This window comes from Eimeria tenella, genomic scaffold, assembly GCF_000499545.2.
Source record: "Eimeria tenella Houghton genomic scaffold, Eth_scaff93, whole genome shotgun sequence".
NCBI lineage: Eukaryota > Apicomplexa > Conoidasida > Eucoccidiorida > Eimeriidae > Eimeria > Eimeria tenella.
Window position 1 is genome coordinate 73,085 of NW_013543469.1, and position 14,665 is coordinate 87,749.

The following is a 14,665-nucleotide window of genomic DNA, read 5'->3' on the forward strand; positions in this document are numbered from 1 at the left end:
TTCTGCATGCATGTTCGCGGCAGATCCTCACTTTTTGTGAGCAAAGTGTTCCAGTTTCGTTTTGCCATTGTTCAAGTGACCCTCCCCCCTTGCGTTCATCCTGCTGTTTCCCGGTGTCCCGCTTTTGTCGAAGTTGAATTATTTTGCGTTTTTTGCAATTTGAATTCCCCAGGATTACAGTCCTGCGGGGGGAAACGACCCGCTGGAGAAGGTTTACGCGGCGACTGTGGAGGAAGTGCTGAGCGGTGACAGCGTGATTTTGAAACTTCCTTCCGGGACTTCTCGCCGCGTCTACTTCGCCTCCATTCGCTGCTTGAGGCCCGCAGGCCTCAACAAGACGCAGTCGAGAGAAGACGAGGCCATAGCCTTGGAGGCGAAGGAGCTCGTGCGGAAGAAGACAATTGGAAAAATGGTCAAGGTCCGGCTTCTTTGCTCTTCTTTCGAAACTTCTAGTTCATTTATTTGCAATTTAAAACCAATTCCCTCTCCGGAATTCAGTGCCCCGGCGCCAAGAGAGACGCAGAGGGCAACCTGGTCCCAGAGCCTTTCGCAGGTCTGCTGCTGCTGCTGCTGCTGCTGCTGCTGCTGCTGGTTGTGCGTGGGTTTTATCTTTGTGCTTGTTATTTGCCTGTTGCTGTTTTTCGTTTATTCATAAATTGTTTAATGTGTTTTATTCCGCGCGTTTTCGCGATTTTGAAAGGGACAGGAATTGGCAGAAAGGCTCTTGCTGCAGTTCATTTCTTGAGTTTTATTTCAATTATTTTTCTGCCTGCTGCTGCTGTTTTCTTACTTTTGTTTTTCTTCGTTTTTGTTCTTTTTTGTCTTTTGAAATATCCTCGAGGCGAGTTTATTCCGCCTTCGCCTCCTTGCAGCTTCCTCCTGTTGACTGCTTCAATTCAACTTCTTGAAAGCCCACCTTGTTGGGGTTTTTCTTGTTTTTTTGTTCATTTATTTTGCAATTTTGATGTTTTTCGGGAAATATGCGCAGCGGAAGCTCGCTTTTTCGTGGAGATCCGGCTGTTGAATCGGGACGTGACAGTGCGCGTGGAAGGCAGCGACGACTACGGCAACTTGCTGGGCACTGTCTACCACCCCAACGGGCTAATTAGTTTACTTTTATTGTCAAATGGATTTGCCCGCGTCAATAACGCCACGGCGCAGCTCACAGAAGAGCCCCAGAGGCTCCGCCAAGCCATGAAGGAGGCCCAGGCCAACCGCCTCAGGCGGTGGAAGGTAAACGCGCTTGCTGTTGCTGCTGCTGTTGTTGTTGTTATTTTTGTTGCTGCTGCACGCTTTTATTGCGAAAAAGCTGCTGCAGTGCATGCGAAATTATACGCTTGACAGCCAGAAAGCCCAGATAACCGCAGGATCGCTTTCGTTCCCGCTGCGGGTTTAATCTCTTGTTCATATTCACGTTTGGCATCAGCCGCGATCTGGGGCGTATTTGCGCTGTTTCTGCAGCTTAGTGCTGTTTGGTTTGAAGCAATTATTATGTAATGTTTAGGTAATCATTTGCTTGTTGTTTCTGCATGCATGTTCGCGGCAGATCCTCACTTTTTGTGAGCAAAGTGTTCCAGTTTCGTTTTGCCATTGTTCAAGTGACCCTCCCCCCTTGCGTTCATCCTGCTGTTTCCCGGTGTCCCGCTTTTGTCGAAGTTGAATTATTTTGCGTTTTTTGCAATTTGAATTCCCCAGGATTACAGTCCTGCGGGGGGAAACGACCCGCTGGAGAAGGTTTACGCGGCGACTGTGGAGGAAGTGCTGAGCGGTGACAGCGTGATTTTGAAACTTCCTTCCGGGACTTCTCGCCGCGTCTACTTCGCCTCCATTCGCTGCTTGAGGCCCGCAGGCCTCAACAAGACGCAGTCGAGAGAAGACGAGGCCATAGCCTTGGAGGCGAAGGAGCTCGTGCGGAAGAAGACAATTGGAAAAATGGTCAAGGTCCGGCTTCTTTGCTCTTCTTTCGAAACTTCTAGTTCATTTATTTGCAATTTAAAACCAATTCTGCTGCCTGTTAGCTCGATACACTCGCGAGTTCGGGTTCCCAGCCCCTCCCCGCTAGTCTAGTTCTCCCGCGTTGCTTCTGCTGCAGCTGCTGCTGCTGCTGCTGCTGCTGCTGCTGCAGTGTGCTCTTTAGCCTTTTTCGTATGTTGCCGCCACCAGCACTAGAAAACAAGCAGAGAAAGCCTTTAAAGCCTAACCAGCGCGCTAAAGAGCGCAACCAGCAGGCCATTTGGTCTGCTGCTGCTGCAGCAACAGCAGCAGCAGCTGCTGCTGCTGCTGCAGCTTGAAGGGGATTTGTCTGAAACTGCCTGAACTTCGCAGGTGTTCCTGGAGTACGTGCGGGCGCCTTTGCCGACGGCGACAGGGGGCGCTGCGCCGCCGCCGAGCGACAGCAAAGGGAACATGCATTTTGTTTCTCTTTATGTTGGGTCTTTGAAACTTTTGTCAATTCCAGAAGATTACGATGGCTCTACCAAACTCAACGAAGAAAGAAAAGGCCAAAACGTCTCCGAGCTGCTGCTCCAGGCAGGCCTAGCCAGGACCGTCCCGCACAGGGCCGAAGACGATCAAGCAGAAGTGAGCTGCTGCTGCTGCTGCTGCTGGTTGCTGCGGGCGCGCTGGGGTGTCTGGTGCTTCTCCTGCTGCTGTGTTGCCTGCGGCAGTGTTGCTGCTGTTGTTAGTGCCGCTGTTGCTGCTGCTGCAGCGGCTCTCTCGCTGTGCCAGCGTCCTGCAGCAGCTGCAGCAACAGCAGCAGCAGCAGGAGCAAGAGCCCGTTGTCCGTTCATCGTGTTTTCTTTCTTCCTGGCTCCCCTCATCCATTTTGCATTTATTGTCTTAAGTGCTCATCAATGTCGTCTGAACAGCTGCTGCTCTGGAGTGTACGTACTCTTGAACGCGGCAGTTGTATGCTCAGCTGCTGTTGCTGCAGTACACCAGCAACAGCAGCGTGTCTTTGTGCGAATTACATTAGACGGAATATTAAATGAATATTTGTTAATAGTTTTAATATTTATTTCGTAAAAGTTGCACTTTTGCTGCTGCAGCGCTACGACGTGTACCAGCAGCTGGAGAAGGAGGCGCAGGCAGCAAAGCGCGGCCAATTTGCTGCTGCAGCAGCAATTAAAGTAGTTCGTTTGGTGGACTTAATGGGCCCTGCAAATGCCCAAAGAGCTGTAGCTCATCTGCAGCAGCTGCAGCGCTACCCCCAGATCGAAGCCATTGTCGAAAACGTCTTCAATGCTGCGAGATTCAGGCTTAGGATTCCTTCAGTGAGGACCAACTTGCTGCTGCTGCTGCTGCTGCCCTCGCCGCCGCTGCTGCTGCTGCTGCTTGCCGGATCCGAGTGGCGTGCTGCTTTGCTGCGGCTGTTACGGCTGCTGCCGCTGCTGCTGCTGCAGCTGCTGCGGAGCTGCGGCGACGTTGATTTGTGCTGCGTTTGCTGCTGGTGCAGCAATCTCTGATAATATCTTTTGCACTTTCCGGGATCCGCTGCCCGCAAACAGCCAGGGGGCCCCTCCCGGGGGCCCCCAAAGAAAGAGCTGCTGAGCCTTATGGCCCGGAGGCCCTTCAGTTCAGCCGCAGCAGAGTGCTGCAGCGCGAGGTGTACATACAGGTGGAGCAGTGCGACAGGGGGGGCAACTTCATAGGCACGCTGCTGTACAACAGCAGCCAGCAGCAGCAGCAGCAGCAGCAGCAGCAGCATAGGGTCAACCTTGCGGTGGAGCTGCTGGCAGCAGGGCTTGCGCAGACTGTGCCCTTCTCGCTGGCCCGCAGCGCATGCAGAGAAGCTCTTGCTGCAGCAGAAGCAGCAGCAAAAGCAAACAGAATTAACTTGTGGGGCCTTCCGGGGGCCCTCGAAGAAGATAATGAACCTCCTGAAACTTTCTTGGAAAAAAATATCAGCGGAGTTGTTGTTTCCCACATCGACAAGTTCGACTCCTTCTACATTCAGGTGCGCAGCTGCGTCTAGGGTTTAGGGTTTAGGGTTTAGGGTTTAGGATTTAGGGTTTAGGATTTGGGGTTTAGGGTTTAGGGTTTGAGGTTTCGGGTTGAGGGTTTAGGGTTTGGGGTTGGGGCTTGGAGCTGGCAAATACTCTGCTCAAATACATTACATGGGTTTGGGTCTTAGTAGGTTTAGGGTTTAGGGTTTAGGGTTTAGGGTTTAGTTTGTTGCAAAGGCTCTTTAGAAGTTGATTTTAGAGCCTAGGGCTTGAAGAAAAGGGGTTTTTGAAAATATGAATTTGAATTGTTTGGGGGTTTGCGTGAAGGAGGAAAGAAGCGACAAGTTGGACTCCATAACAGCAGAAATCAGAGAAGCAACAGCAGCAGCAGCAACAGCAGATTCCACCTACACTCTTGCGGGAATGCCGCGAAAAGGCGAAGTCATTTTGGGGCTGCATGTGGCGGACGGCCAGGTTTGCTGCTGCTGCTGCTGCTGCTGCTACTGCTGCCAGCTGTTGCATTTCTTCTGCTTCCACCTGTGTTTGTGTACACCTAGCATGTTTGCTGCGTGTAATTATTGAAAAGCACTTACAAAATCAACCAGAACGAGCGCATTCACCGCAGCAGCTGCTGCTGCAGCAGCCGCTGCAGCTGCTGCTGCAGCAGCCGCTGCTGCTGCAGCAGCGGGCCAACTGCTTTGCTGTGCGGGTTTGCTGCAGTGGTACCGGGCCAGAGTGGAGGGCCGGGAGGGCCAGCAGCTGAGCGTTTGCTACATCGATTTTGGTTTGAAAGAAAAGTTGGGACTTAGCCAAATACGGAGGTGCCCCCCCTCCCTCACTGCTGCTGCAGTGCCCCCGCAGGCCACGCACTGCATGCTCTCAGGTGCTGCTGCTGCTGCTGCTGCTGCTGTGGGGGATGATGCTGCTGCTGCTGTGGGGGATGATGCTGCTGCTGCTGTGGGGGATGCTGCTGCTGCTGTGGGGGATGAAGCTGCTGCTGTGGGGGATGATATTGCTGCTGCTGTGGGGAATGGTGCTGCTGCTGCTGTGGGGGATGGTGATGCTGCTGTGGGGGATGCTGCTGCTGCTGTGAGGGATGATGCTGTTGCTGCTGTGGGGGATGCTGTGGCTGTGAGGGATGCTACTGCTGTGGGGGATGTTGCTGTCGATGGGGCTGGGGCTGCTGCTGCTGCTGCTGTTGCTGGCGTTGGGGATGAGAAGGAGAGGAAGTCGCTGCTGCGGCTGTTGCTGATGCTGCTGCTGCTGCTGCTTCCAATTGAATCTTTACCTGCTGCGACCGCTGCTGCTGCTTCGATGCCCAGCAGCTGCAGCAACTCTCTCTGCCCGTCGCTCCCGTTGCCACAACTGCTGCTGCCGCTGCTGCTGCTGGTGCAGGGCTGCTGCCGCCGCCAGACATGGAAGAAGACGCAGCAGACGCGCTGCATGCGCTGACAGAGGGAATGGTTTTCCATTGTTTGATTGAAGGGCTCAGCAGCGACAAAAGAAGACTTTGTGTCTTGACAGCTGAAGAGGACTTCTCCGAGAAAAGTGCGGATTGCTGCTGCCCTTCAGCTCCTTTTTCCGTGCTGCTGCTGCTGCTGCTGCAACCCCAGCGGCTGCTGCTGCTGCTGCAACTCCCGCTGCTGCTGCTGCAACCACCCCTCGTGCTTCTGCTGCCGCTGTAACTCCCGCTGCTGCTGCTGCTGCCGCCGCCGTGCTGCACCCCCCGCTGCTGCTGCTGCTGCACGCCTGCTGCTGCTGCTGCTGCTGCAGAGCCTTCTGTGAACGAGAAGCTTCTGGGGATGGGTTTAGCGCTGCTGGACCGGAAGAGCAGCTGCCGATACTTTTCTCGATTTGCTGCTGAAGAGCAAAAGGCCCGAAAAGCTCATTTGAATGTTTGGAGATATGGAGATATCGGCGAAGACGAAGAAGACGAAGACTTTCCTGCACTGCACAAGCAGCAAAACAAGCACGCACCCACTCTTTGTTTCTTTTCTTGTTGTTTGTTTTATTGTTCTGTTTATTGTTTTGTTTTGTTTTATTTGTTTTGTTTCTCTTGTTTTTCGTTTTATTGCTTTGTTCTGTTTGTCTTGTTTTGTTTTATTTGTTTGTTTTGTTTGTTTTGTTGTTTTGTTTGTTTTGTTGTTTTGTTTTGCTCCGTTTGCTTTGCTTGTTCGCTTTGTTTGTTTTGTTTTATTGTTTTGGTTTATTTTGTTTGTTTTCTTGTTTTGTTCGTTTTATTTTGTTCTTTTTTGCTTCTTTTGCGTCCTTTGTTTTGCTTCGTTGCTTTGTTGTTTCGTTTTTATTTGCTTTATTTTGCTTTCTTATTTTGCGTTGTTTTGTTTTATTTCTTCTTACTTTTGTTGTCTTTTTTTTGACACCCTTATCTCTTTTGCTTTTTGTCCATGCTGCTGTTCCTTTCCTTTCGTTCTGTTTTTATTTATTTTCGTTTTTATATTTATTTATTTTTATTTATTTTTAGTCCTCTCTATATTGGGCAACTCGAGATATGCGTATATTTTGTCCTCGCTGCTGCTCGCTGTTTGCTGCTGTGTTCGCTGTTGCTGTTGCTGCTGCTGCTTCTGTGCGCTGCTGTTGTTTGCTGCTACTGCCCTGTGCTGCTGCTGCTGCGTTTGCTGCTAGTGTCCTCTGGTGCTGCTGTGTTTGCTGCTGCTGCAGGAAGCCGCCACCGAGGAAGTAAAGCAGCAGCAACAGGGTTTAGGGTTTAGGGTTGCAGGCAGCAACCCTTCTTTCGTTGGAAAGAAGACAAAGAAAGACAATTAAACGCAGATTTGTTTATTTCGCTGCATCCTCAAGCCATTTGCTGCATCAAAGTGATAGCTCTATTTTTATTTCATGCTGCTGCTGCTGCTGCTGCTGCTGCCGCTGCCAGCCGCTAGGGCAGGCGGTGTCGAAAGCAGCAGCGACGCGTTAGAGCAAATAGAAGCACATTTGCCGCCTTTGAAGCTAACAGAATATTTATTTATTTATTATTTATTATCTATTTATTATTTATTATTTAATAAATGCAAACTCAACATTCACTAGGAGCGTCTGCTGCTTGCGACGCTCGCGGCCAGTTTGCTGCTGCTACTGCTGCTGCCACTGTGCCGGCGCTGCTGCCAGTGCTAACGCAGACAAAGCCGCCGCAGCAGCAGCTGCTGCTGCAGCAGCAGCTGCAGCAGCAGCGCATTTTAAATGAATTGAATGGTTTGCATAATTAGAAGCCCCGCCACTCGCCCGGGCCTTCGGGTGTATGTACACCCATGAGCTCCCGCAGCGCCATTGTGCAGTAAACGCCTGGGGGCAGCCACAGCCGCAGCACGAGGCTTAAGTTGCTGGCCTTGCGCCTTTCATCTATTTCTACTATGCTGCTGCTGCTGTTGCTGCTGCTGCTGGCAGCTGCCAGCTGGTGCAGCGCCAGGCAGGGGCCACCCGCTTTGCTGCAGTCGCGAATGAAGTCGGGGCGGAGCTCCTCGTCCAGAGATATTCGAAAAGGAACGCGCTGCTGCTGCTGTTGCTGCTGCTGCTGCTGTTCCTTTTCCTGTTGCTGCTTTTCACCCTCCTGCGGGGCATTCGGCCCGATCTGTTGCTGCTGCTGTTCCTGCTGCTGCGGTTGCTGCTGCTGCTGCTGTTCCTGCTGCTGTTGCTGCCGCTGTTCCCTCTCCGCGCGCTTCTTTTGCTTCAGAACATCTACATCGCTGAGCAGCAGCGGGGACGGAGGTTCTGCTGCTGTCGGCCCCGATAGCACTAGCTGCCAGCTGCATGCTTTTGCTGCTGCAACAATCTTGCGGTAGCCCCCAGGAAGAGACACAAGAGGGGGCCCTGCAGCATCTGCTGCTTCTTCTTTTCCTAGTAGCTGCAGCAGCTTTGCTGCTCCGATGCCCCTAAACGGCCGCCGCCGCCTGTCGTTGTAGCCCCGCTGCTGCTGCTGCTGCTGCTTTTGGCGCCGCGCAGCAGCAGCCGCAGCAGCAACTGCAGCAGGGTGGCGCGCGTGCGTCTGCTGCTGCAGGAAGTGGTGGACATCAAGGCCCAGGTGCTGCTGGCAAATCTGCTGCAGCTCTTGCTGCAGGTACTCAGGCACCGTGTTGCTGCTGCTGCCTAGCAGCGGCAGCACGACGTCGTGGATGTCTGCTGCTGCTGCTTCAGCAGCAGAAGCAACAACCCGCACACTTGCCTCTGCTGCTCCTCCCCACCGCTGCCCTGCAGCGGCTTCATCTCCTTCATCCAGCTCCAGCATCTGCGGGTCCTCTTCTGCTGCAGCAGCAGCTGCTGCTGCTTCTGCTGCTGCTGCACCCGAGGCCAGCTCCCCGGCCTGCTGCGGCTGCTGCTGCTGCTGCGGCTGCTGCTGCTGCAGCAGCAGGTCCCCCGGCACGACTTTGTTTCCGTATTTTGTCCATCTGTAAGTCAGCAAATGGTTAAAGACAAAAGCTTGTGCTGCATGCAGATACAGCAGCAAACTTGGTCGCGGCAGCTGCTGCAGCGCCTCCCCATAAGAGGCCCCCCCCAGCAGCGCCACCACAAGCCGCTCTTCTAGGGTTTCGAAGCGGCTGCACTGCAGCAAGGGGCCCTCTTCGTCTTCCCTGCTGCTGCTGCTGCTGCTGCTGATTCTGCTGCTGCTGTCGCTGCTGCTGCTGCTGCTGCAGCTCGCGGCGTCGGCTTCTGAAGCGGCGCCGGGGCGCTGCTGCTGCTGCAGCTGCTGCTTCTTGCGCATGGCCTCCTTCATTTGCTGCTGCTGCTGCAGGAGGTCTGCTGCCTGCTTGAGCTTGCTGCTGAGGATTAGCCGCACAGCCCCCCGGTGGTCCCCCCGCAGCAAACAGGCCCCCACTGCTGCTGTTTGTGTCTCTTTGCTGCCAAACCGCTGCAGCCCGAAATAATTCAAAAAGCCCCGAGAGGAAAGCTGCTGCATGCGCTCGCTTATAAACGCATGCAACGCATGCAGCGCAGCCACCGGCAGACGCACAGCGCCCCCGCTGCTGCTGTCGCTGCTGCTGCTGTCGTCGCTGGTCCTGCTGCTGCTGCTGCTGATGGGCCTGATGTTGCGAACCACAATCTGAAAGAAGTTGCCACGGAGCTCTCCAAGATGCAGCGGAGCATTTGCAAAGCCCCACCACTGCAGGCAAATATTTCGGTCGTAAAGTGCATGCAGCACTGCTTCCTCCACCTGCTGCTGTGTCACCTGCAGCACAGCAGCAGCAGCAGCAGCAGCAACGGCAGCGCAGCCGCTTGTTAAACGGCCAAAAGAGCAGCAGCAGCAGCAACGGCAGCAGCAGCCCTTCAAAACGCAGGCACAGTCCCTGCAGCAGCAACGTCCACAGCTGCAGCAGGTTCACGTAGCAGCAGCAGCAACAGCGGCAACAGCAGCAGCAGCACCAGTGGAGATCGGCAGCGCCGCTAAGCAGCCGGCACACCAGCTACTACGGCTGTAAAAGCAGCCGCCTCAGCGCGTGCTGCTGCTGCTGCTGCTGCTGAGGTGTACAGACACCTCACGTACCCTTTCTATAGAAACGAGCTGCGTAGTGACACCTCTTCTGTCTTTTGTGCCAGCAGCAAATAGAGCAGCAGCAGGACGGCCGAGGCACCGCGAGAGGCAGTGCAGCGCTGCTGCTGTGTCTCGGTTCTGCTTCAGCAGCAACACCAGGCCGTAGCGGCCCCCTCCCTCCTGCTGCTGCTGCTGCTGCTGCTGCTGTGAGGGGGACTCGGGATGCTGGGGGGATATAAGGGCTGGCCGGTCGTTGCAGAAGCGCCGGCGGTCCCCACACAGACACTTCTCTGCAGCACGAGCAGCAGCAGCAAGAATACTTGTGCTGCTGCTGCTGCTGTTGCTGTCGGTGCTGCTGCTGCTGGAGTTGCTGCTGCTGTTGCCGCCGCTGCTACTGGCTTCGTCCTGTGGGCTCTGCAGCTTCTGCAGCGGGCGCTTGCGGCCGAAAGGCCTCCTTACTCCATGCGAGGCCCCTTGCTGCTGCTGCTGCTGCTGCTGCTGGCCCCTGGTGCTGTGTCTTCTGAATAGGTAAATAAGGCACTGCGGCTGTAGAATTATGCGGATTAGCTGCTGCGGCGGAGATGCTGCTGCTGCTGCTGCAACTGCAGCAGCTGCCTCAGCTACGGCAGCTGCATCCAAGTCGCCGTTCTGGAGGAGCAGCTGCTGCTGCTCCTGCTGCTGCCGCTGCAGCAACAGCAAATCTTGCTGCTGCTGCCTCCAGTTGGCATCGAGAGACACAAAAGGCAGCTCCGCAACAGCAGCAGCAGCAGCAGCACTGGCGGGGTTGAGCTCAGCGGCGGCCGCAGCGGCGTGCTGCTGCAAGCCTGGATTTGTGGGGTGTGAACCAGCAGCAGCAAAGACGCCGCAAGCTGCTGCAGCAGAAAGGGGAGCAGCAGCAGATACTGCAAACGGCAGCAGCACACGCACAGCGCCGTGGGACTGCATGCGCTGCTGCTTGTATAAACCCTCAAGTGCAGATAAAGAGACGCTCCACATCGTGCTGCTGCTGCTGCTGTTTCTGCTGCTGCTGCTATTGCTGTTGCTGCTGCCATCTTCAGTGCTGCTGTTGGGCTCGCTGCTGCACAGGGAAACAGGCAAGTGCGAGCTAATAACTGCAGCAGCTTCCGGCCTCAGCCCCTTGTTGCTGCTTGAAGCTGCAGCAGCAGCAGCAGCAGCTGCAGCGGAGCCGCTTGGAGGCAGTGCAGCAAGAGCTGCTGCAGCCGCTGCTCGGATAGCTGCTGCGGTGTCTCCAAGCAGCCACAGCTCTGGCAGCGTAAACTCTGCAGCAGCAGCAGCAGCTGCTGCTGCTGCAGAGGCGTCTGAGCAGTTGCTGTCCCCTTTGGCACTGCTGCTGCTGCTGCTGCTGCTGCTGTCGTCAGCAGCTGGCTCTCCCTCCAGTTCGGTCAAAGGGTTCGCTAATGCTGCAGCCTTCCGTTTGCCAGCAGCAGCAGCAGCAGTTGCTGCTGCTGCTGCAAGACTGGGAAGCTGCTCGCTGTTTGCAGCATCAACGGGCATCTCAAGGGCCTCTATCAAATCTTTTGCTGCTGCTTTTGCTGCTGCTGCTGCCTCTGCTGCAGCAAGCTCCTGCCCTTGAAGAGGCTCTTTTTCACCGTGAGAGTCTGCTGCAGCTGTTGCTGCAGATGTTGCCGCTGCTGCTGCTGCTGCTGCTGCTGGCCCATTTTTCCTAAGGAGGCAATAAGCTGCGAGGGCCCGCACAAAACTTTGTACGTTTATCTGGTCAGCTAGGCTGAGCACTTTTGCTGCTGCTGCAGCTGCTGTTGCTGCTTCTTCTTCTGCTGCTGCTTCTGCTGCTTCTTCTGCTGTTGCTTCTGCTGCTGCTGCAGCAGCAGCAGGCACAACCTTTCTGAATGTGGGGACCGTGAAAAGTGGACTTATGATGCCCTCACCGCGCAGCAGCAGCTGCTGCTGCTGCCGCCTCCGCTGCAGCCACTCTATATTGGGCAGCGCCGTGAGCCGCAGCGGCTTGCCCACATCGCTGCTGTTTGCTGCTGCACCTTGCTGCGGCTGCTGCTGTAGCAGGGGGTCCTCATAAACCTGAAAGTCCTCAAAGAGGGCCTTTACTGCTCCCCTAAATCCCGATATTGATGTACACCCCAGAGCAGCAGCAGCAAAAGGTCCATCAGCCATAAAGGCTGCAATCCCGTTCTCGCGGGAGGCGGCTTCAGCAGACCTGGGAGTCTGTGGTTGCTGCTGCTGCTGCTGCTGCTGTTCCTGTTGCTCCTGCTGCTCCTGAGACACGCTCTCCTCCTGCAGACAATGCGCCAGCTTCAGCTGCTTCTTGGGACTTTCAAGCAGAGTCTCGTGTGGGTCTGCAAGCGCAGCGGGTGCAGCGGCTGCAGCAGCGGCAGCAGCAGGAGCAGCAGCAGCAGATCTCTCCGCCATCTCCGAAGATACGATGGGCTGCATAGCGCTGAAGCCAAAGGAAGCTTCTGAGGCTCTTGGCTGCTTCTTCTTTGTGAAGCTCGCGGTCGCCCAGAGGCGGAGAACCGTGCTCGCGTGCTGCTGCTGCTGCTGGTGCAGCTGCTGCAGCTGCTGCCGTTGCTGCTGCTGCAGTAACTGCACAGAAACAGAATAAAGCGGGATACTTCACAGATAAAAGGGCTTGGATGTCTAGGGTGTTCAACTTGCAAAGGAAGACAGCCACGGGGCTCTCAGTGAGGCCCACGTGGGGCAGCAGCGGGGCCTCCAAGCCTAGTGCTCCTGCTGCTGCAGCTGTTGCTGCTGCTGCTGCTAATGTCTTTAGTCGATTTACTTAAAATATGGCGTTTTTCATCAAGTTAAAGTCGCTGTAAAGGCACATAACACAGAGGAGGGGGCCCCGGGCCCCCTGCTCTTTCGCCGTGGCCGACGCAGCTCGCGGCGGCGGCTGCAGAAGACTCTTAAGGTGAATAGCTGCAGCTATAGACTGGCTTTCAAATATTTTGTAATGTAGATTAATATAAAACAAAAAAGTCGTAAATGATAAATGGCGGCAGTGAAAGGCTGAAATGCGCCTCCTGCTGCTGCTGATCCTGCCTGGTCTTTGCTGCCCTGCAACAAACACACAAGGCGCTCTGCTGCCCTCTAGGCAGCGTTTCACATTTATCAGCAGCGGCAGCATGCTCAGAAGCAGCAGCAGCAGCAGAAATAGCAACAGCAGCAGCGAGCAGCCAGCGTGGCTGTTTGGCACTCGGGCTGTGCGAGCTGCAGCAAACGAAGTGACCCTCTCAGCTCTTCCCAAAGGCTGCAGCACGGCAGCGGCAGCAGCACCAAGAGCAGCAACAGCAGTAACAGCAGCAGCAACAGGAACAGCAGCAAAACCAGAACCAGCAGCAACAGCAGCGTCAGGAGCAAGCTCTCAGGGGCTGCGACAAACAGCAGCAACCGCAGCAGCATCCGCAGCAGTGGCGAGCTCGCAACGGCCTGCGAAGACTGCAGCAGCAGCAGCAGCAGGGAGCAGCTTTGATGTGCTGGTTTTGACCTCCCCAGAGGCTGTGCGGCACTTTTTCCTTTGCTGCAGCGATGCTGGCGTAGCAGCAGCAGATGTGCTGCTGCAGCCGCAGCAGCAGCAGCAGGTGCTGGTTGCAGCTGTGGGCGAAGCGACGGCAAGGGAGTTCAAGCAGCACTTCCGTGCTGCTGCTGCTGCTGCTTCTCCAGCAAGGGTTTCTGGACTCAGCGCCAAGCAGCTCCAGCAGCAGCAGCAACAGAAGCAGCAGCAGCAGCACGATGGGGAAGCTGCTGTCCGTTTCCCGCGTCTCTTTGTTTCTACTGAGGCCTCTGGAGCTGCTCTTGCAAACCAGCTGGGTGCATTAGTCTCACAAGAAGCAGCAGCAGCAGCAACGGCAGCAGCAGCAACAACAGCTGCGGCAGCAGCAGAAGCAGCAGCAGCTGCAGCAGATGCAGCAGCAGCAACGGCAGAGTGGGGAGGGAGGCTGTCTGCGTGCTGCAGGGACTGCGGCCGGCCGCTCTGTCGAGTGCTGTGGCCGTGTTCGGCCTTAGCAGAAAACCACTTCACCAGCTGCCCGGCCCACAGCAGCAGCTGCAGCAGCAGCAACAGCGGCAGCAGCAGCAGCCGTGCTGCTGGCCCTGTTTGCTGGCGGGTCACCAAGAGGGCCATCTACACGACGGCCCACCGCAAGCTGCAGCAAACGACGCGGGCTGAGCTGCTGCGCCTGCTGAGCAGCAGACATCTCCCAAACTGCAGCAGCAGCAGCAACAGCAGCAGCAACAGCAGTCATGGGGGAAAACCCGGTGGCTGCGGCGTGGCGATCATGTTCGGAAGCCCTTCAGCTGTGCGCGCATGGGCAGAGACCAACCGCCTTCCCCTTTGCTGCAGCTGCAGCAGCAGCTGCAGCAGCAGCAGCAGCAATAACTGCACTTGCCTTGTAGCTGTCTGCATTGGGGAAACAACTGCTGCAGCGGCACGGGCAGCGGGTAGGATGTAAAGAGCGTGTAGTTACAGGGCCACAGCCCTAAACCCTAAACCCTAAGGCTGCAGACCTAAACCCTTGAACTGTAAACCCTAAAACCCTAAACCCTAGGCCTGCTTATTCCCGTTTTTGTGTTTCCGTCGCCTCAGGCTTCCCTCAAGTCATCTCACCCCAGCAGTCTGGGCTTGCTGGCTGGCTCGACTGTCTATACACTGCAATGGAGGCGCCGCAACAGCAGCACGGACAGCAGCAGCAGCAGCTGCAGCAACAACAGCAGCTGCAGCAGCAACAGCCGCAACAGCACCCGCAGCAGGAACAGCAACAGCAGAGTGCTGAAGCAAGTAATCCAAGGCCTCTGGTGATCATAACGCGCGCAGAGGCCCAGACAGGAGAGCTGCTGCTGCTGCTGCTGCAGCAGCAGCAGCTGCAGCAGCTGCTGCCACCCAAGCCTCCGTGGCCTAGCGACTTTGCTAAAAATGATCTGCTGCTGCACCCTTTTGCTGCTGGTGCCTTCGATGTGCTGCCGCTGCCCCTCATAAAGACACAAAGAGACGACGAGCAGCAGCAGCAGCAGCAGCGCCTTCTGCAGCAGCAGCTACAGGCAGCTGCGCGCAGGTCCCTAAATTCTAAACCCTAAAACCTAAACCCTAAACCCTGCGTTTCAAAACCAATGAGGTGACTTCAAATCTGAGGGTTTCAAATCACAAACCCTACGGGTCCCATATACGATGCCCGTAGAAGCAGGCTTGAGCTCATGTTCGAGTTGCTGCTGCTGCTGCTGCTGCTGCAGTTAGCAGCAGCAGCAGCAT

At 55.6% G+C, this 14,665-nt stretch overlaps 3 protein-coding genes across 3 annotated transcripts in view; 2 read left to right on the forward strand and 1 right to left on the reverse strand.

The window, feature by feature from the left end:
* ETH_00008315 (tudor / staphylococcal nuclease domain-containing protein, putative) overlaps nucleotides 1-5,396 on the forward strand; it is a gene marked incomplete at both ends in the record, with an annotated part of 5,779 nt that extends 383 nt beyond the window's left edge. The window contains 9 exons of the mRNA XM_013378656.1: nucleotides 173-418; nucleotides 499-553; nucleotides 989-1,233; nucleotides 1,696-1,941; nucleotides 2,326-2,580; nucleotides 3,048-3,272; nucleotides 3,455-3,955; nucleotides 4,272-4,418; nucleotides 4,665-5,396. Coding sequence (XP_013234110.1) covers nucleotides 173-418; nucleotides 499-553; nucleotides 989-1,233; nucleotides 1,696-1,941; nucleotides 2,326-2,580; nucleotides 3,048-3,272; nucleotides 3,455-3,955; nucleotides 4,272-4,418; nucleotides 4,665-5,396 — 2,652 coding nt within the window. The remainder of the gene's footprint in view (nucleotides 1-172; nucleotides 419-498; nucleotides 554-988; nucleotides 1,234-1,695; nucleotides 1,942-2,325; nucleotides 2,581-3,047; nucleotides 3,273-3,454; nucleotides 3,956-4,271; nucleotides 4,419-4,664) is intronic.
* Nucleotides 5,397-7,164: 1,768 nt separating this feature from the next.
* Nucleotides 7,165-11,853, reverse strand: ETH_00008320 (uncharacterized protein; the record flags this gene model as incomplete). Its single annotated transcript, XM_013378657.1, has 2 exons — nucleotides 7,165-9,123; nucleotides 9,439-11,853. The coding sequence occupies 2 exons, from the start codon at nucleotides 11,851-11,853 to the stop codon at nucleotides 7,165-7,167; spliced, it is 4,374 nt and encodes a 1,457-aa protein (XP_013234111.1).
* Nucleotides 11,854-12,545: 692 nt separating this feature from the next.
* On the forward strand, nucleotides 12,546-14,650 carry ETH_00008325 (uncharacterized protein; the record flags this gene model as incomplete). Its single annotated transcript, XM_013378658.1, has 3 exons — nucleotides 12,546-13,860; nucleotides 14,006-14,471; nucleotides 14,647-14,650. 3 exons carry the CDS (start codon nucleotides 12,546-12,548, stop codon nucleotides 14,648-14,650), a joined length of 1,785 nt encoding a protein of 594 aa, XP_013234112.1.
* Nucleotides 14,651-14,665: the final 15 nt, after the last annotated feature.